The 22,280-nt window shown below is 35.6% G+C and overlaps 1 protein-coding gene across 2 annotated transcripts in view; it reads left to right on the forward strand.

The window, feature by feature from the left end:
• Capn7 (calpain 7) overlaps window positions 1-22,280 on the forward strand; it is a 39,646-nt gene that overhangs the window by 6,237 nt on the left and 11,129 nt on the right. For both annotated transcript variants that reach the window (XM_047531409.1, XM_047531410.1), the window contains exons 3-12: window positions 104-261; window positions 1,578-1,645; window positions 3,996-4,196; window positions 9,462-9,548; window positions 13,208-13,334; window positions 13,809-13,894; window positions 15,799-15,892; window positions 17,317-17,463; window positions 18,382-18,488; window positions 19,340-19,460. In XM_047531409.1, the coding sequence (XP_047387365.1) occupies window positions 104-261; window positions 1,578-1,645; window positions 3,996-4,196; window positions 9,462-9,548; window positions 13,208-13,334; window positions 13,809-13,894; window positions 15,799-15,892; window positions 17,317-17,463; window positions 18,382-18,488; window positions 19,340-19,460 (1,196 nt within the window). The remainder of the gene's footprint in view (window positions 1-103; window positions 262-1,577; window positions 1,646-3,995; window positions 4,197-9,461; window positions 9,549-13,207; window positions 13,335-13,808; window positions 13,895-15,798; window positions 15,893-17,316; window positions 17,464-18,381; window positions 18,489-19,339; window positions 19,461-22,280) is intronic.

A 22,280-nucleotide genomic window follows, 5' to 3' on the forward strand; every position in this document is an offset into this window, starting at 1 on the left:
GAGTTTGGTAAAAAGATCTCAAACGAATTAAAATGGTATTTTGTTTCTCTGACTATATTTAAGTAATATTTCTTATTTACATATGTCCCCCCTGCCATCCTAGTTCAGTCAAAGAGTGCCGATCCTTTGAAATCAAAACATCAGTTGGACCTAGAGCGTGCCCATTTCCTCGTTACACAAGCTTTTGATGAAGATGAGAAAGGGAATGTTGAAGATGCTATAGAGTTGTATACAGAAGCTGTGGATCTCTGTCTGAAAACCGTATGTATAGCTTCACGTTTAACTTCTTAGAATTATGTTCAGAAATTTCTTCCTTTGTTGTTGAGCATGGTGGTGCATACCCATAATCCCAGCCACTTGGGGGTGAAGCAAAAGGATCACAAGTTAGAGGCCAGCCTCAGCAACTTAGCAAGACCCTGTCTCAAAATAAAAAATAGTGCTGGGGATATAGCTCAGTTGGTAGAGTGCTTGCCTCGCATGCACAAGGCCCTGGGTTCAATCCCCAGGACCACACACAAAAAAAAAAAATTAATAAAAATTTTTAAAAAGGGGGTGTGGTGGCATACACCTGTAATTCCCAAGACTTGGGAGGCTGAGGCAGGAAGATCCAAGTTCCAGGTCAGCCTCAGCAACTTATTGAGGCCCTAAGCAACTTAACAAGACCCCTTTTTAAAATAAAAATGAAAAAGGTTGGGGATGTAGCTCAGTGGTAAATCACCCTGAGTTCAATTCCAGTACCCCCTCCCCCCAAAAAAAAGAGAAGAAATTTTTTCCTTTACTAATGAGTTATAGTTAATTCCTCAAAGAAGAATTATTCTGCCATTATAAATGTAACTAAACCTTCTAAAAGATGATGAAGGGTAGAAAGTTAGTAATGGGTTTTTACACAGCTTGTTAAAATTTTGTTACTATTAAGATTGAGTCACTAGGCGATTTTTTTTTAATTACTATTTTTTAAAAATCTTTATGCCCTAGTAGTTAACTTATCTTTCTATAGGAAGAATTCATCACAAATCTATGGTTTGGAATTCTATTTTTTTCAATTTTATGCAGTAAAAAATAAGGTAGTGGTTTAGGAGCATTTTACTAATTTTCAATGTCAAATGTATATGCTGAGTGGCTTTTATTGTTCCCTGCAGAGCCTTAGTTGGGTCTCTGCTTCAGAGGGCATGTGGTACTTGAGAGAGCAGTGCATTGGGAAGGAAGAAGTAAAGTGGTAGACTGGTATTCTTAGTGTCTCACACAGTGCCAGATTTTGGTAGTGTTCAGAGACACTATCCTGATTTTTGTGAGTGTCTTAGACCATAGGTAAGTGTTCTCCTGAGGTTCCTGCCACTCAGCCTTCCAATGGTTGTACAGTTGTGGTCTGTTTAGCACTTGTCCACATTTAATAGTTTTTAAGTTCACCTCAGTGACAAGTTTTCAACACTTTTTTAAGTCATAGCCTTTAAAGATAAACTAAAATGTCATTTTTTTCTTATCAATTTCAAGAACTATATTGTACATTGAATTTTTTTGCCTAGGATTATGGATCAATTAAAAATAATTATGCTTTAAATTTTTTTTTTTCTCTTAAGTCTTATGAAACTGCTGATAAAACCTTGCAAAATAAACTGAAACAGTTGGCTCGACAGGCACTAGATAGGTGAGTTTTGGTCTCTAAAGTTCTTATCCATGGATAGCATGTATTGTGTTACTTATTACATAACAGATTTGTCTTAATGCATGGTAGAGATCATAGTAAAAAACCTTCATCTTTGAACTGAGATCCAGATGTCCTACCTTCTTTCTCTAGTTCTTTGCTTTAAACTCAAGAAATAACCCATTAGTCAAGACATGTTTTTAGTTTTTTAATATACAGAGAATAGAAATGACTATGATTCTTATAATGAAAGACTTCTGTGCATTGTGTAATCTCAGACTTCCAAAGAGGAAATCTTTCAGAAAAACTTCTAGAGCTACTGTGAAAAATAGGCTGAGAATGATACTGCTTCCAACCATACCCATTCTCCAAATTATACCATATAGTAGCTCTTTCACTCCAAGCTCAAGTATCAGCTTTTTCATTGAGGTCTGCCCTAGCTGTTGGATTTAAAACCAAAACTGCCCCAGCACTTTTATCCTGCCTATTCTCTTCTAATGTTCTTCCCCATAACTCTTTCTAAACTGAAAGTTTAGAACACTTATTCCCTAAATGAAAGTTCTGTGAGGACAGAGAATGTAGCCTATTTTGTTCAGTGCTATCACCAAGCACCTTGCCTGACATATAGTGTGTGCTCTTTAGATACTTGTTGAAAGAATGAGTAGTTTTGCCCAAGATAATTACACCTCTTGAAAGGAAAAGAATGGAGATTGCATTTATATGTATAGCATGAATTATTTAACTATTTCCTTTTGAATGCTGACTAAATAGCTATACAACCCTCAGCTTTTTTTTTTTTAATTAAGGTATAACAATCATTCCTCCTTTTCATCACCACCATCAATTAACCTTTAGTTTGTTTCCATAAATTCATGAAAATAGGAGCATTTGACACATAGTTGTCTTCATCTTGACTTCTTTGACCAGTTAGCATCATAACCGACTTTCATTACCTATGTAGGTAACCCATCATCCAGTATTCCCAACCAAGTGCGTCTTCTAAGGAAAAGGTGTGTGTGTGAGAATTGTGGGTTCCTTTGAGGATCTGTTGAAAATTATGGGTCCACTTTATAGGAAAATGTACATAAAAATTTTTTTGCATATAATTTCAGAGTGTTCACAAGATTCTTTTATTGTTTTTTCATTTTTGATACTAGGGATTGAACCCAGGGGCACTTAACCACTGAGCACATCTTTTTTTTTTTTTTTTTTTTTTGTGGTGCTGGGGATCGAACCCAGGGCCTTGTGCTTACAAGGTAAGCACTTTACCATGAGCTATATTTCCAGCCCCTCCAGCCCTTTTTATATTTTGTTTAGAGACAGGGTCTTGCTGAGTGGCTTAGGGCCTCACTAAGTTGCTGAGACTGGCTTTGAACTTGCTTGGGATCCTCCTGCCTCAGCCTCCCTACCTGCTGGGATTACAGGCGTGTGCCTCTGTGCCCAGCTGAGTGTTCACAAGACTCTTGAAGTTCATATATGGACTTCAGATTAAGAACTTCTGCTTTTTAGCTTGTTCTTTGACAGAGCAAAGTCAAAATTCACTTGCATATCATGTAGACCTTCTGTGATCCAACCCCTGCCTTCCTCTTGTCTCATCACCTGCTGCCTCTCATTTGTGTATTTCATAAGGGCTATATCCATTCTTTTGAAATTACCTCTACACTCTATGCTATTTCATACTTCTGCACATTTTGTGCATGCTCTTCTCAGTATAAATGCTTTCTTACTGAGTATAGTGGCACATACCTGTTACCCCAGCTATTTGGGAGGCTGAAGCAAGAGGATTGCATGTTCAAGGCCAACCTTGGCAACTTAGTGAGACTGTCTCAAGATAAAAAGGACTGGGGATGTAGCTCAGTTGAGAGCACCATAGAGTTCAGTACCCAGTACCACCCCCCAAAAAAACCTTTTCTCATTCCCCAGGTGAACAATTCTGTGGCTCAAGCATTGTTTCAAAGCAACCTTCCCTTACTCGGCCTCTCTTCCTAATCATTAAATCTATAATTTGTTATGCAGGTAGTACTTCTATCCTGGCATCTGTCATTTTGATGCAGTTGCCTTTTTTTTCTGATAAAACCTTGAGTACCTTAAGGGCAGGGATTATTTTATACATTCTTGTATATTCTTTTTCTTGCTTAGTATCAGATGTGTTAATGTTGTCAATAAAATATTATTTGCAAAAATGTTTACTTACCCAAGGGATTAGCTTAAATAGTCCAAATTTTGATTGCTTTGTAAGAATTTAATATGCCAGTTTTCCATTAGGGGTGCTTGGAGTAAATTTTGTTTCCTAAAAGCTTCATGTGAAAAGAAAAACTAGAACTTTGTGTGTGTTTGTGTGCCTCTATTATAGAGCAGAAGCGTTGAGTGAACCTTTGACAAAACCATTTTGCAAGGTCAAGTCTGCAAATATTAAACCAAAGCCACCACCAGTGAGAACACATTTTCCACTAGGACCTAATCCCTTCCTTGAAAGACCTCAGCCATTTATAAGTCCACAGTCATGTGATGCACAAGGACAGAGATACACAGCAGAAGAAATAGAAGTGCTCAGGTAAATCCATTTATACTTCGTGGTAATGAAGAATTTTGCAGGTAATTTTCTTTTCATTAGGTTTGCTGATTTGTATTTAGGTTTTTGTTCTATGTTGTACTGTTAAATAAATGTAAATTATATAGTCACAACTTGAAATTAAGTTAAAACGTATTGGTTCTAATATATCTTTCTATTTAGCATTTTTTACTGGACACAATATGTTTTTCTGTAAATCCAGGCATTTTGCAAAATTGAGCCTTGAAGGTTAGGGCAAAGCAACTGTGGTAGACTGTAATAATCTATATAACTTTGTAACTGATGGGGAAAAATATGTTGACACAGCAGTCTATGTCAGCAGACAGAAGTCTTGAGCTAGGAATAGTTTTTCAGTTCTTTAAAAGTTTTTACTTTTATTTTTTAAGAAAATAAAACAGAAGAAAATGTGACAGAAACCTCAGAACCTGATACCATCCAACTCTTTACAAAAAGCATTTCCAGATCTCCGGTCTAGATAGAAAGCTCAGTGACCCTGAAAGCAGACTCAGGGCATATTAAAAGTGTGAAACAGTAATATGATAATCCTGGACTGCCTTCTGAAGCAGTGTAGGTTAGATAACTCTTTGAACCAGTGTGGTGGTTTTCCAGTTGGGCTGTTCTTGACTGCGTAGAGCTAAGCAAATCATGTAGGTGCTTTTTTTTTCCCCCCTTGGTACCAGGGGTGCTTAACCACTGAACCGTATCTCCAGCTCTTTATTTATTTTGAGATAGTCTTGCTAGGTTGCTGAGGCTGGCTTTGAACTTGCTATCCTCCTGCCTCAGCCTCCTGAGTCAATGGGATTATAGGTGTGTGCCACTGTGTCCAGCCTAAGAAAACTAAAAATGAGCTGTGAAAGGGCTCTTTCCTAGGTGTCAAACATATGAGAACATCTTTCTATTCCTGCTGAAGATTTAATTCTCTATAATATGGCCCCCTTTGCCTAAGAAAACTTACACATGGATCATACAACACAAAGCAGGACAAAGTAGGGTAGTTCTAGAACTGAGAGACAGTAGGAGTTCAGCACTTAGTCTAATCAGCATCTGTGTGCTCCCTTGTATCCTCATTTGAAATTCCATACTACAAAACCACCGTCTTTCCACCTACAGGATTGCAGCTATCCTTCATATAAGTGAAATAGTTCTCATTCTTTCCCAAAAATCATCCCAAAAGTCATTGTATTCATTGCCAGTGGTATTATTACTTAAATTCACTGACTATTGTCAAAGACTAAGTTGTGATGTTACCCTGCAACTACTCAAAGTAGATAGTAAGTACATAGTTAATGTACACAAACATATATGCAAAACAAGGAGAAAACATACCAAGCTCTTCAAACCTTCTTTCTTTCTTTTTTTTTTTTGACCTTTATTTTATATATTTTTATGTGGCACTGAGGATGAAACCCAGTGCCTCACATATGCTAGGTAAGTGCTCTACCACTGAGCTACAACCCCAACTCAAACTTTTTTGTCAACAGACCATACCCATTTTTCCACTACCCATTCCATATTCCCATAACCAGAAAATATGGAAAGCGTATTTTTTTAGAATTGTAAATATTATATTTTTTAAAATTTATTTTTATTGTAAACAAATGGGATACATGTTATTTCTGTTTGTACATGGAGTAACAGCATACCATTTACATAATCATACATTTACATAGGGTAATGATGTTTGATTCATTCTGTTATTTTTTTCCTTCCTTCCCACCCCTCTTCCCTCTGTACAGTCCCTCCTTCCTCCATTCTTGCCCCCCCACCCCCCATTATGTGTCATCATCCGCTTATCAGTGAGATCATTTGTCTTTTGGAATTTTGAGATTGGCTTATCTCACTTAGCATGATATTCTCTAATTTCATCCATTTGCCTGCAAATGCCATAATTTTATTATTCTTTATAGCTGAGTAATATTCCATTGTATATATATACCACAGTTTCTTTATCCATTCATCAATTGAAGCACGTCTAGGTTGGTTCCACAGTCTGGCTATTGTGAATTAAGCAGCTATGAACATTAATGTGGCTGTATCTCTAGTATGCTGATTTTAAGTCCTTTGGGTATAGGCCAAGGAGTGGGATAGCTGGGTCAAATGGTGGGTCCATTCCAAGTTTTCTAAGGAATCTCCACACTGCTTTCCAGAGTGGCTGCACTAATTTGCAGCCCCACCAGCAATGTATGAGATACCTTTTTCCCCACATCCTCTCCAACACCTATTGATGCTTGTATTCTTGATAATCGCCATTCTAATTGGAGTGAGATGGAATCTTAGTGTAGTTTTGATTTGCATTTCTTTTATAACTAAAGATTATCGCGCTCCCTCTGGCCGCAGAGAGAGACACGACAAATGTCTGAAGCTTTGGAAGTTTATTATGCACAGTCCCTCTCCTACACTTCTCTTACTCCCAGCTTCCGCGCACTCCCAGCTTCTCTTCTCTCAGCTTCTTCTTACTCCCAGCTTCCGCGCACTCCCAGCTTCTCTTCTCTCGGCTTCTTCTTACTCCCAACTTCCGTGCACTCCCAGCTTCTCTTCTCTCGGCTTCTTCTTACTCCCAACTTCCGTGCACTCCCAGCTTCCAGCTCAGCTTCAGCCTCCGCCTCCGCCTCTCTACTCTCCCACCCACCAGGCTTATATACACTTCAACCAATCAGGGGAGAGTACACGAGGTAAACGCGGACAGCTGCAAGCATAGGATAGGTACACGAGGGGGGCATGCTCTAATCACATCGTTAACTAGCCAATCATTGGAATTCTCTGGTTGTTTACTGTATAGCTGGCCGCTTTTGGCTCAGCGTCAGGCGCCATCTTGACCATGCCCAAGGCTGGGGTCCCGGAAACCCCGACAAAAGATGGTGAACATGTTTTTATATGTTTGTTGATTGCTTGTAGATCTTCTTCTGTGAAGTGTCTGTTCATATCCTTATCCCATTTGTTGATTGGGTTATTTGTATTTGTGTAGAGTTTTTTGAGTTCTTTATAGATTCTGGAAATTAGTGCTGTATCTGAAGTATGAGTGGCAAAGATATTCTCCCACTCTGTAGGCTCTCTCTTTGCATTGCTGATAGTTTCCTTTGCTGAGAGAAAGCTATTTAGTTTGAATCTATCCCAGTTATTGATTCTTGCTTTTATTTCTTGTGCTATGGGAGTCCTGTTAAGGAAGTCTGATCCTAAGCCAACAAGTTGAAGATTTGAACCTACTATTTCTTCTATAAGATACAGGGTCTCTGGTCTGATTTCAAGGTCCTTGATCCATTGTGAGTTGATTTTTGTGCAGGGTGAGAGATAGGGGTTTAGTTTCATTCTGTTGCATATGGATTTCCAGTTTTCGCAGCACCATTTGTTGAACAGGCTATCTTTTCTCCATTGCATATTTTTGGCACCTTTGTCTAGTATGAGAAAATTGTATTTGTTTGGGTTTGTGTCCATGTCTTCTATTTGGTACCATTGATCTACCTGTCTATTTTGGTGCCAATACCATGCTGTTTTTGTTACTGTTGCTTTGTAGTATAGTTGAAGTTCTGGTATTGCGATACCCCATTTCATTCTTCCTGTTAAGGATTGCTTTAGCTATTCCGGGTTTCTTATTCTTCCAGATGAATTTCACGATTGCTTGCTCTGTTTCTATAAGGTACGTCATTGGGATTTTTTTTTTCTTTTTTTTTTTTTTTCGTCATTGGGATTTTAATTGGAATTGCATTGAATCTGTATAGCACTTTTGGTAGTATAGCCATTTTGACAATATTAATTCTGCCTATCCAAGAACATGGGAGATCTTTCCATCTTCTAAGGTCTTCCTCAATTTTTTTCTTCAATGTTTCGTAGTTTTCATTGTAGAGATCTTTTACCTCTTTGGTTAGATTGATTCCCAAGTATTTTATTTTTTTGAGGCTATTGCAAATGGAGTTGTTTTCCTCATTTCTCTTTCAGCTGTTTCGTTGCTTGCATATAAAAATGCTTTAGATTTATGCGTGTTGATTTTATAGTCTGCTATTTTGCTGAATTCATTGATGAGGTCTAGAAGTTTTCTGGAGGAGGTTTTTGGATCCTCTAAATATAGAATCATGTCATCAGCAAATAGTGACAGCTTAAGTTCTTCTTTTCCTATTCGTATCCCTTTAATTTCTTTGGTCTGCCTAATTGCTCTGGCTAGAGTTTTGAGGACAATGTTGAATAGAAGTGGTGAAAGAGGACATCCCTGTCTTGTTCCCGTTTTTAAAGGGAATGGTTTCAGTTTTTCTCCATTAAGAATGATGTTGGTCATGGGCTTAGTAAATGCTATATTTTTTAAATTCCAAAATAACTAAGCAATTGATTTATCCCTTTGGGCTCAGTGTAGATTTGGCTCTGTGTTCTGAGAAGGGACAGAAAGTATACTTTGATCACCTCTAGAAAGATCTTTTTTTAAAATATATTTTTTTAGTTATTGATAGATTCTTTATTATTTATATGTGGTGTTGAGAATTGAACCCAGTGCCTCACATATGCCAGACAAGCCCTCTACCACAGCTCCAAAAGGCCTGTCTTGACACTAGTTTTGTGAGGTTTTTGTTTTGTTTTTTGGTACCAGGGATCGAACCTTGGGGTGCACTGAGCCACATCCCCAGCCCTTTTCATTTATTTTTTATTTTTTAGTTGTCAGTGGACCTTTACTTTTTACTTATTTATATGTGGTGCTGAGAATCAAACCCAGTGCCTCATGAGTTCCAGGCAAATGCTCTACCACTGAACTACTTACTACAGCCCCCACTTTTCGAGACAGGGTCTCCCTAAGTTGCTGAGGCTGGCCTGGAACTTGCAAGCCTCCTGCCTTAGCCTCCCAAGTTGCTAGGATTACAGGAGTGTGCCACTGTGCCTGGCTTGACAAGCGGAGTTTTATTATGAAGGACATTAGGTCTTTAAAGAATACCCATATTAAATTGAATTGCATCATTTTTTCCCTGATATTTAATTTTATAAAAATTTTGTTCAAATATATTTAACAACATGAGGTGTCAGTTTAATTTCAGTACAGTACTATACCTTGTCATTTAAATTTTAGAGAGTTTAAGATTGTAACTCTTTTTTTTGATGGTGTGCGTGTGTGTGTGTGTGTGTGTGTGTTGCTGGGAATTGAACCTAGAGCCTGTGCTTGTGTGGAAAACACTCTACCAACTGAGCTATATCCCCAGCCCTGAGAGTTTAAGATTGTGATTAAGGTTGACTTGAACATTTACCTTGGATTTTTTTTCTTGTGTTTTATAGGACAACATCAAAAATAAATGGTATAGAGTATGTTCCTTTCATGAGTGTTGATCTGAGGGAACGCTTTGCTTATCCAATGCCTTTTTGGTAAGTAAGCACTGTTGTAATTTTACTTCCAAGGTCATTTTTAAAAATGTCACTACTTGGGTTGGTGTCATGGCTCAGTGGTAGAGCACTTGCCTAGCATGTGTGAGGCGCTGGGTTCAATTCTCAACACCACATATAAATAAATGAATAAAATAAAGGTCTGTCAACATCTAAAAAAATTTTTTTTAAATGTCAGTACTTTATTAGTACTCTGAAATTTGATTTAATTCATAGCCTTGTAACTAAAATTTATAATAAGGAAAATTGTTGGAAGAGAGATGTGGCTATGGGAAAGAGGAGAGGTATCAGCAGGAGTACCTTCGTTTTCTGTTCCCTGGTTGTGGCTTTTGCTGACCTTTGGCCTAACATACTTATAGTGTCTAGTACAAGTCCTGGCACAAAGTGTACGCAAACAGTTGTCCTGTTGGTGATTGAGTCACAACAGAAATACAAACCAGTAAAGGAATTGAATGGAAAAGTGGAACAGAATGATGGTATCATTGTTTACTAAAATGATCCAACTTAGAGTTATTTATAAGGGATATTTATTAACATAGCCTTTCAGGACAATGATAGTTTATGTCAGGAGCCTTAAAAATATTGTTTGGTTCAGGACCCCCAGCTTCTGGTCATTCCTGATGAAATCAATATTCAGTTAAAGATGTGTGTAGTAAGAACATTCATTAAAGCATCTTTTTTAAAAAAATTGGTGCATTGTAATTATACAGAATAATAGGATTTGTTGTTACATATTGGTGCATGCTCACCAGTGGTCAGTTTTGTTTCCAAGTGCCTCCCCTTTCCTTCTCCTTTTCTCCTCCTGGCCCCCTTCCTCTACTCTCCTGGTCATTTTCTATTTTTGTGAGATTTCCACCACCCCCACCACCTTTGTTTCCTTTTTTCTCTCTAGCTTCCACATATGAGAGAAAACATAAAACCCTGACAAAAGCATCAGTTAGAGCAAAAAAGATTATTGAAGTGAAATATCCAGGGATACAGGAATGATTCATTATGTATATAATGATCTATACAATATATGCTACCCAAATAAAAAGTCTTTTAAAAAAAGATAGGAAAAATGCTCACAATATCGAACTTTAAAAAAAAGAATAGGGCTGCTTTTATTTTTCAGTGTTTTGCTGTTCTTAAATGGCCAAGAATTAGATATCTAACTGCTAATAAGTTATCAACCTAATTTTGGTCCAAAATTAGGCAACCAACCTTGTGATGCTAATAATTAATTGAAGTCTAAGGAATCCTTATATCTTAGAAGCTTTATCGCTTTGATGTTAAGAGCACAGATTTTATAGGCAAATTTTGTAGTTTGAGTTCCTGAGATGTAGGATAAGTTAAGTCTCAGTTTTCACATCTATAAAAATGAGGATAGTAATAGAATCTATCTCATAGGGTTGCTGTGATAATTAATTAAAAGAACTCTTAAAATATGGATCACTTAGAGTGGTTCTTATGTAGCAAGCACTATATAAGTAAGGGTTAACTGCTAGAAAAAATTATTTTAGTACTAAATTATAACCATTTATTTCAAGTATTTAAATTTTTTTAAACTTCAGTTAATAATTTCACCTAAGGAAACCAAATCTAAGGAATTATTTAGTAGAGATATACTCAAAGATTACGTAAAAAACATTTGTCAGTGTTAAAATTGTGAAAATGGATTGGTTAATCTAATAGGTTCTTGAATGGACATACTCAGAGATATAAACTTGTAGATTCAATCTTTGTATAACTAACTAGTGAAGTCATATTCTTAATACTTATATTACATAGTGTCCATAAGAAGACTATAGCCATGAACAATCACGTTTTCAGGGAATTTAATAACATGGGAAAATGCTCGCAATATAACTGGATAAATAAAATATAAAACTGTACAAACTCCTTTAATTTAGGTGTAGCACTTTATTTTGTTGAAGCACTTTTCACAGTTGGACTTTTTGTGGTTAATTTTTTACTTAATGTAAGCTTCTTGGGGGGAGGTAGGAATAATATGTTTGGTAAGCACAGAGTATGCTATTTTAACTAAATTGTACCTCATTTCTAGAACAGTATGTGGTGTATAGTAGGTACTCAGTAAATACTTAGTGAATTAATGAAAATTGGAGACAAATCAGTAATAAATACTAAAATTAACTATTCTAAGTGGCAAGATTTTCCTTTTCTTGTTATGTAAACTCTTTTACAGTGAGAATAACCAAAGAAAAAAATAACAGTAAACATTTTAAAATTCAGGTAGTAGATTGACAAGAAAAGACAATTTATGAATGGTTATCTGTGGTTAGATTGAATGATTTAAAAAAAATTTCTGTTCTGTCATGTTACTTTTAATAAACATGTTTATAAAATATTTTAATATCTTTAAATTTTAAGAAAAACACTGGATTTAAATACTAGATGTAGTTATTCATTGATGAGTTGAGAGAACAAATATTAAGGAATCTTCTATTTGTTCTATTATGCTTCATTTGGTAAGTTAATAATCCTAACACATTAGATTATAAGTTTGAAGTGGTCTTAAATTTTCCTCTCAGAATTTTGTGATAGCAGTCTTTAAGCTCTCCTAAATTGAGTTAGATCTCTATTTATAATCAGCTCCTAATATTACCCAGGCACCAAACCTGTACCCTAGAAGTTCTGTGAGATGATGATCAAAAGAGTGTGAGAAATATTGTGTGCCATATTCTGCTTAGAGAATTACAACCAACATTGGCTTATTAAAAGTTTAGATTTGTCCAGCAATGAAGAAATAATACTTTGGCCAAGTGTTTGCAAGTCATACCTGACTCCAGAATCCTTTCTCCTGCTATCTATCATTATTCTTTGAAAAAAGAATATCATGTTTGTTTTAGTTTGTTGCATATCGTAGACCTAATATTATCCAGAAGTCTTCTGAAATCCAAAGATTTGCCATTTTTGCTCTGGAAAAGATTTGGGGAAAGGTAAGTTTTTATTTGGTGGTATATACCAGTTTTAAAGAAATATTACAGCACAGAGCAAGCATAGGGTAATGGATGAGAATGGAGGATTTGGCACCAACTTTGATTCAAATGCAGTTATACTCTCTGTTAGTTACATGACTTTGATAAGTTATTTAATCACTTTAAGCCTTCTCTGGAATTATTTAATAGAGTTGTTTTGAGGATGCCTGGCATATAACTGATACTCAGTAAATTTTAACTATTTTTACTAACCTTGCAGAGAGGAGTTCAAGACGCAGGGTAAGGATATGTAGCTTCCTAGGGCCTTTTGAATGAATCCACTTACACTGTTGTTAATGGTTCCATTTCATTTCTGAATTTCTTGAACATAAACATTCTGAACTAAACTCTTAAATTATATTCTTATATTACATATAAACAAATTTAGGTTAGCTTTTTTCAATTATTTATGTATATTTACTTAGTTGGGGTGGATGTTCAAGTTGAATGGATTCAAGGTTAAGTTGGGGTGGATGTTCAAGTTGAATGGATTCAAGGTTAAGGGTGAAGAGTCAGATTTTGACCAGAGAGTTATGTTAGGAAGACATAAATTTAGATACATGATCACTATACCAAAGAAAAAAAAATATACTCTAGGAAATTTAATTTTGGCTTTCAATCATCTTTTAAGGTTGATCCTACTATTTTTTATTATTATCTCAGTGATAGATTGGGCAAACTACCGTTATCACCTAAACAAAAAACTACATTTTCCAAGTGGGTACGACCAGAAGATCTCACCAACAATCCTACAATGATATATACTGTGTCCAGTTTTAGCATAAAGCAGGTATACATTTATTTTGTCTACTTTTACATGAAAGCATTTTAAGGAAATTTAAATATGGATTTTTTTTATCCTAGATTTTTTATGTTCATGTGCATAAGTATAATTGGAAAAATTACTTAAATTCAATGCCTTTTGACTTAAACATTGAAGTAATTATGTAAATGTGAATAAATATTTTGAGCAATTATGGATGTTCATGTTTGTAGATGAGAAACTTGAGATTCCGAATTTTGCCTTTGATAGGGAATAGATGTAAAAGATTTTTACTACTTAAATATCTATTCTAAATTTAACTATTGAAATACTTTACTAGGATTTGTGTGAGTAGAATTTGTAAGTTGGCGGCATGGCATTTCTGTTACTTTCCTATTTGAACAACAGTCAAGAGGGAAAAATCAAGTATTGGGTGCATTGCATAAGTACTATGCTATTGTGGTACATGAGTGGAGTAATATACATTGTTCTTGTTAACAGACAATAGTATCAGATTGCTCCTTTGTGGCATCACTGGCTATCAGTGCAGCTTATGAGAGAAGATTTAATAAGAAGTTGATTACCAGGTAAAATTTTGTATTTGTTCCTGTAGCCCTTTTCATTTAATAGTCTCTTAACCAGAAATTACAAACTTAGGCCTTATTTGCATAGAAAGTGGAGAGGGCATATCACTGTAATATTATGGCTTTTTTGCAGATGATTCATAAGGATGGAAAGATATACTAAAGTAATCAGTACATGGGCATTATGTAGTTAAATAATATGTATGGAATAAATGTTTTGAAATGAAGTAAAAAAATCACATTATATTTTTGATACTTTATAATTGTACTTTGCAGTAGTGGCCACTGGCCACATGTGACTTTTGAATACTTAAATGAGTTAGGCTGAATTAAGATGGGCTGCAAGTATAAGAACAACTTGAGATTTTGAAAATTTAACACACAAAGGAAAATTGGAAAATACCTCAAATTTTGTATTGAGTACATGATATAATAATATATTTGATTAAACAAAATATATTAAAATCATTAAAGCAGGTATTTTTATTTTTTATTTTATACACTATATTTTGATTCTTTGTACACAAATGGGGTACATCATTTCATTTCTGTGGTTCTACACAACGTAGATCCACACCATTCGTGTAATCATACATAGGGTAATGTCTGTCTCATTCCACTATCTATCTTTCCCCACCCACTTGTGCATTCCCCTCTACACAATCCAAAGTTCCTTCATTCTTCTCTCACCTCCCCTTCCCCCCATTTTGTATCATCATCCACTTATCAGAGAGAGCATTCAGCCTTTGGTTTATTGGGCTTGCCTTATTTCACTTAGCATGATATTCTCCAATTCCATCCATTTACAAGCAAATGCCATAATTTTATTCTTTATGGCTGAGTAGTATTCCATTGTGTATATATACCACAGTTTCTTTATCCATTCATCAATTGAAGGGCATCTAGGTTGGTTTCACAATTAGCTATTGTTTATTGAACAGCTGTAAACGTTGACTTCGTCACTGTAGTATGCTGATTTTAAGTCCTTTGGGTATAAACTGAGGAGTGGGATAGCTGGGTCAAATGGTGGGTCCATTCCAAGTTTTTGAGAAATCTCCATACTGCTTTCCAGAGTGGCTGCACCAGTTTGCAACTCCACTAGCAATGTATGAGTGTGCCTTTTCCCCCACACCTACGCCAGCATTTGTTATTGTAAAGCGAGTATTTTTAATCTGGTTACCAGAAAATATAAAATGGCATGTTATTCTACTGATGAGAACAGTTTTAGAATGTTCTGAAATGTTTCTGAAATACTTTTTCTTTTAGTTTAAATGTTAGCTTAAACTCATAAAAATCATTAAGCATAATTTTTTCGTTCAGTTTTTCTTGAGTGGTTTTTGTGTTAAATCCCAAGAATACAAAGATAAATTAGACAGTCTTTAATTTCAACTATTTGCCATGTAAGTAAATAATTTCCAGTATGAGTGATTTGGTCTGTATTTTTAAAATAAAATTGATATAGTTTTTAGAAGTATTTTATTGTATAATTTTACATAACTTTATCAGCATTGTACTTATTACCTTTGTAATTAGTCGTAATGGTCTTCTCTTTACTTCAATGGTAAAAGATTATTTTAACTGGCTTAAAATAATCACTTGGTAATTGGTGATTTATTGAAGTGTATTGTTAAAAATTAAGGATTTTTCAGAGCATTGTGAAGTTTATGCCCTATTTTATGATCTCATAAAATATATTTCTTAAAGTTATTTACAGTAAATGAGCACTTTGATTGGAGTGAAATTTTTTCTAGGCCTGTTATAGGAACATATTCTCATGCTTATTTTTATAAAACGGCTAAGACAATAGCAAATGTCTAAATGGCATACATTTAAATGGAATGGAAGATCTTGTATAGCAATTGATATTGAATATTAATATTGTTATTTCAATATTTTCCTTTACAAAGCATAATTTACCCCCAGAATAAGGATGGCGAACCAGAGTACAATCCGTGTGGAAAGTATATGGTAAAACTTCATCTCAACGGTGTCCCAAGGAAGGTGAATGTCTCTATCTTCCCACTCTCCCCAACCACTTCTCTCTTCTCTTATACTTCTTTGAGTTCCAAGTGGAAGCAATTAAGAAATGTTCTATGTAAACATTTTAAAAGTTAATTTAGTTGGTTTTGAGTCTGTGATTTTTGTACATATTACTGGCAATAGCGTAATATGCTAATAATGAAAAATAAAATGCATGAAAAATAGTCTGAGTGGTGGTGGTTGTTCTGAAATGGGGTCTCATTATGTTGCCCACACTGGTGTCAGACTCCTGGACTCATATATTCCTCCTGCCTTGACCTGACTTATAATCCCCCCCAACACACTTTTGTTTTGTTTTGTTTTAAGTGGTTTTAAGAAAATTTATGCAAAGTTCCAATAAGTAACATTGAACTCTAAGGATTGTTAATGCTTAAAATAATCTGAGATTTCTTAATTCTTTGAATGAAAGGGAATCAGACAAGCTGAGTCTATTAGGTCAGAAGAATTTGTAGCCATACAAAGACAGAAAAAGTTTCTAAATTTTCCTTTGTGAAATATGCATAACTTAAAGGCCTTGCATTGTCATGATTTTCTATCATTAACCTTGGAGCTTGGTAGAATTGCAGAATTTCCATCACCTCATACCTACTGAATCAGAATCTACATTTTAATGAGATTCCCTGCTGATTCCAGTCTGAAAATCATTACTCTCCAGCTCAATAATTCTCAAATTTTAGTTTGCACAGAATCACCTGGAGGGCTTATTAAAATATAGATTGCTGGGCCCCACACCCAGAGTCTTTGATTCAGTAGATCTGGGTTGAGGCCAGAATTTGCATTTTAACAAGTTCCTTGTGATGCTGATGCGGTTGTCTGGGAGCACCCTCAAAGAGCCACTCCAGCAGTTTACTTAGAAACAAAATTTTAATAAGAATTAGATACTGTGTCTTTGTGGTATTTGTGTCTTCTGTTATTCATATTTTTTAGCCATAATGTTCTGCTTTCACAGGTTTAGAATAAAATGGCAGATAACAATATTGTTATTTATCTTAATAGTGACGCCCTTTTAAAATATTATTACATTCTAGAATTCCTAATAATTTTGTTGGTAATTACATGACATGTATCTGTGTCTTACCTGTCAGATGAACCTTATAAGACTGAATAGAGACATCATATTAAAATGCTCAACATTGCTGGGAATGTAACTCAATGGTAGAGCACTTACCTAGGATGCATAAGGTCCTGGATTCAATCCCCTGCATCCCCCCACCCCTGCCAGAAAAACAAAATGATATTTTATAATTGACTAGTTTCTAGAAACCTGAACCTGTCATCAACTTAATAGGAAGACCGGGCCTTGTATCCATACGGAAGTTTTCTTTTTCTTGATAGAATTTTATGATACTTTGTTTCAACTAACAGTTAATATTCTCTTTCTGTAGGTGATAATTGATGACCAGTTACCTGTTGATCATAAGGGAGAATTGCTGTGTTCTTATTCCAACAACAAAAGTGAATTATGGGTGTCTCTTATAGAAAAAGCATACATGAAAGTTATGGGAGGATATGACTTCCCAGGATCCAACTCAGTAAGTAATAGTATGATCCAGGCACAGACTTATTTTGTCTAATATGACTATTTTAAACTTGAAAAGTTATAGATGTTTTTGTGTATGGGAAAAGAGCAGTGTCAGCCCCTGAGAAATGTTGATCAGACCCCTTATTATGGGGATACCTATCTTCCTGTGTAGGGATAGTGGTACATTATGTAGATTGAGGTTCAGGAGGTGTTTTATCTAACATAACTGTAGAGTTGAGCTGTGTGTCACTATCCTTTAGTTGCAGGAGATAAACTACCAAACTTAAGCCAGAAATTGGATTGATATGACTTTAAATTTTGACACTAACCAGCTCATGACCTTGGAAAAGGTATTTACCTTTCTTAGCCTCTTTGTGTGTCTGTCATATAAGGATGATATTCCCCTCTCAGGGTTTGTAAAAATGAAATGATACATGAAAATTACCCATTATTTTTACTTGATTGGTTTTCCTGCCTAATACCAGGCCTCCTCCACTCTTTAGGATCTTTCAGTGATAGGTGGGGAATGTAAAAGTTATAATTAAACGCAGAAAGATACTAGTTTTTCTTCTCAGTCCATACATTCCATTGCTCTGTCCTTCAGATACTTTTTAGTTTAGCTTTTTAATTAATTGCCTGTTAATTTACCCAGTGCAACTTGAGAGAAAGAAGGGGAATGTATTTAAACCATTAGAAGTGACTCTTCTATTGTAAGAATGCACTCAATCATGGATGACATCATCAAAGCAGTTTTTTCTGTAACATATTTTGAGTTTTTATCAAATTTACCAGTAAGACAGTTCTAAATCAGTAAGATTTATCCCTATCAGAGTAATTATACCAAATCAATGAGATTTAATAGTTGCCCTCAGGATTTATTTAAGAGCTTAAAAATATTTGACAATCCCTTAATGTGTTTATATTGCAGAATATTGATCTTCATGCATTGACTGGGTGGATACCAGAAAGGATAGCTATGCATTCAGATAGCCAAACTTTCAGCAAGGATAATTCTTTCAGAATGCTTTATCAAAGGTGAACTTTGTTCTTTCTTTCCTCTTCTTTCAGGTATTAAAAGAGACTGTTTGAAAGCCTCATACCTTATTTAGAATAGAGATTATAGAAGCTGTCACTTTTAGTTATCAGGGAAATTATTTTAAAAATAGACTTCACTTTATGTGCTTGCTACAGTCAGCCCTGAATTATCCTCAGTGATAATTAGTTAATCCAAATTGTAGATAATCCAAAATATATGAATCTGAGACATATAACATGGAAAAATTATTTTGCACTTACTGAATACTTACCAATTCAAGGGAAAAGAAAAGTCTGAGAATTTAAGCTGTAAGTGGATAATCTACATGTAGGAACTGGAGCATTGTCCAAACAGTAAATACACATTCACTAGCAAACTATACAGCTCAGTGATTTGATAAAGTGGTAACTGTTGTGGGGAAGTACGTTTAGTATTTCACAACTTCATCCTTATTTGTAAACTGAAAATTTAGCATTTACTTTTCTTTATTGTTCAAGTTTTTGCCTGAAAAATGTTGTCTTGAAAATAAAAAATATATATATAATGTATTTGACATACTGTGACTTAAAAATGTTTTCTTGTTGAAGGTTTCTCAGGGGTGGTAGGGATAGCCCTTTTTTTTTTTTTTTTTTTTTGCGGTGCTGGGGATCGAACCCAGGGCCTTAGTGTTTGCAAGGCAAGCACTCTACTGACTGAGCTATCTCCCCAGCCCTGGGATAGCCCATTTTTTAAAAGATCTCACATTTGTAGAAATTTCCATGCAAGCCACTAAACTAAAGGGAAAGATGGAATGATCTGAAATTCTAAATGTGTTATCCTTTAATTTCTTGTCTTTTTGGGATCATTCTAGATTTCATAAAGGTGATGTCCTCATTACTGCATCAACTGGAATGATGACTGAAGCCGAAGGAGAGAAATGGGGCCTGGTTCCCACACATGCTTATGCTGTTTTGGATATTAGAGAGTTCAAGGTTTTGCCTTAAATTTTTTTCTCTTATCTTCTTATTTGGTAAGACATTGCAAGGATCCCAGTGATCATCAGACTTTTGGATACTGACAAATCAAGGCTTAGGTGGAGTTTTTAAACCATTCCACCTATTAACTTGACCATTGGGAATTATGAAATTAAAGGTGGGAAATGAGAATTGACAGCACAGATATTGATAGCAAAAACTGGTTACACCTTTTTCTTTTCTGTGCAAGTATCAAGGTTGAGGTGAACACAAGGCAGCCCCCAGGGTTCCAGATTGCATGTTGGTGTTTAGGTCAGTTGCAGGGATAAGCTTGAGCTGAAAAAATATTTGTGAAGGGAGGAAGAATAAGGAGGATTCTTGGGACTAGGACACGTAGCAGTGGGTTTGTGTGAGCAAGCAGTTCTCTTTCCTGGGGTCCTTGCATGCCATCAGGCCTTTCAGATCCTTTGTCACAGAATATTCTGAGGCTAAGGTGTTGGGCATGTGTGCCTTTGTTACTTCTCAGATTGTTATTTTTAACTGAAAATTTGATCAATTGTATGCAGGAGAAAAATACAGAGATTATGAAGGAGGCTTCATTAATAATAGAAAATAGTAGTGATCAGATCAGTCAACAGAGTGCCCCTATGTGTTAATTAGACTGGTATTTCTAATGGAGCACATAGAACTACCATCATAGCTCACTTAAGGATGAGAGATACAATTGGAGACATTTGTTGTTAGTTGATGTCATTGTTATGCAGATATCATTGTACACAAACCTAGAAGGTATTGCTTACTGCTACGCTATTGTGCTTGTGTGCATGCGTCTTACAGCTTGTGGTTCCTAGGGCCATGATGAACAACATACCATAATGATTTAGTTTTTGAGAGAAAATGATGCCATTGAGAGATGAGGTAAATACAAGATGCATAAGGCCACTGCAGCCTAACATGGCATAAACGTTATTTTAGTAAGCAGAGGTACACTCTAAAATAATGATAGAAATGTAGTAAATACATAAATCAGTAGCAGTCATTATTATCAAGTATTACGTACTGCACATAACTGTATGTACTATTATGCAGTTGGCAGCACAGTACATCTGTCTACACTGGCATCACAATTAAAGATGTAGACATAGCCTGAACAGTGATAACTGTTATTTACGTATTTTGGTGTAACATGAACCTGTCAACTTTCTTAGTTGCAAACACATCAACAGTATATTCACTGTGATATTGTGATGGCTAGAAATCACTAGGCAACAGGAATTTTTCAGCTCTGTTAATAAAATCATGTTTTTCTTCAAAAGTGAGATTAAAATTGGCTAAGAATATCAAAGTTTATGTGAAACTAAATAAACTGAGAGGTTTGTGCTTTTCTTAGGATTGGAATTCACCACATACACGAGTTAAATACTGTCAATAACAGTTGTTATTGTTATTGTTCAGTACTATCAGATGTGTCTTTCGTTAGAACATCCTGTGAGATAGGTAGGTATTGGTGAATGACCATGTAGTGAGATAATGGCAGGTGAATATTTTTAAGTTTAGATAATGAAACAAATCAGTGGGAAAATAAGCTTGAATTTGAGGAAGATTCCTGTGAAGATATATCTTTTACTTTGAATATAATATGATTTATTCTGCTTGTCCAAAGGACACTAGGTAACATTTATGAGAAAAATAGGAACCTGTGGTCTGACCTGAAAACAGGTTCCTAAAAAAACTGCTGAATGTGGTAGGTAGGAATGTCAGTGAATTGCTTTTCTAGTTAAAAACAAGTAGCATGAGTTACATGGTATCTGTTCCTTATGGCAGTGATTCTCTAAAGATTGAGGCATTTTACTCAGCATATGCACCTGGAGAACTGTGGTCCCAGGACAGGTTTCTTCACTGATAATGTTCATGTTTACACTGCAGTGCTGTGAAAGTTACTATCAAAAACATTAACCAGCTTGAACAGGTATTGCGCTCTGTGGAGTTGGCCCCAATTTCCTTTTGTTTACATGAGCTCTTTGTTTAGTCAGTGTTAATTTTTGCCTAAGATCTTCTTCATGTGTATTAAAATTTATGGGTTTTTCGCAGTATTCTTTCATTGGATATATATTTGAAGTTTCCTGGATTTCTCTCCACCCTTCTCCCCCGCCCAGTATTGGGTGTTGAACCCAGGGGCTTGGCACGTGGCTTAAGGCTCTAGCACTGAGCTATACTCCCAGCCATTTTAAAATTTTATTTTGGACAGTTTCATAAAGTTGCCCGATCTGACCTCAAACTTGTGCTATTCTTGCCTTAGCCTCCTAATCTTTTTAGATGTTTTCTGGTTGATTTTATTCTATATTGTTGAGTCATCTAATATCGCTTTAAAATATTTCCATGCTTGGTGTGGTGGCACACACCTGTAATCCTAGCTACTCAGGAGGATGAGGCTGGAGGATGGCAAGTTTTGAGACCAACCTGGGCAACTTAGTGGGACCCTGTGACAAAATGAAGTTGGTAAAAGGGCTGGGGATGAAGCTCAGTGGTAGGACAACCCTGGATTCAATCCCTAGTATCACACACACACAAAAAAAGTTCATGTCTATCACATAGATATCATCAGATATTTATCTCTATAACCTCTTTTTGGAAGGTAGACTTGGTCTTAGACTAAAGCCACCCATGATCTTAACTCATTTGTGACTTTCTTTACCTAATAAGATTTTTTTTACTAATATTTATTAATACTTCCATAAAGTTATAACTCTTTTTGTTTGCTTTTAACATGCTTACATATCCTGAGATCTTCATTTTAGTCTCAGCCATCTTCCCTTTGGGTCATTTTTGTATCTTCTC

Source organism: Sciurus carolinensis, chromosome 17, assembly GCF_902686445.1.
Source record: "Sciurus carolinensis chromosome 17, mSciCar1.2, whole genome shotgun sequence".
Taxonomy (NCBI): Eukaryota; Metazoa; Chordata; class Mammalia; order Rodentia; family Sciuridae; genus Sciurus; species Sciurus carolinensis.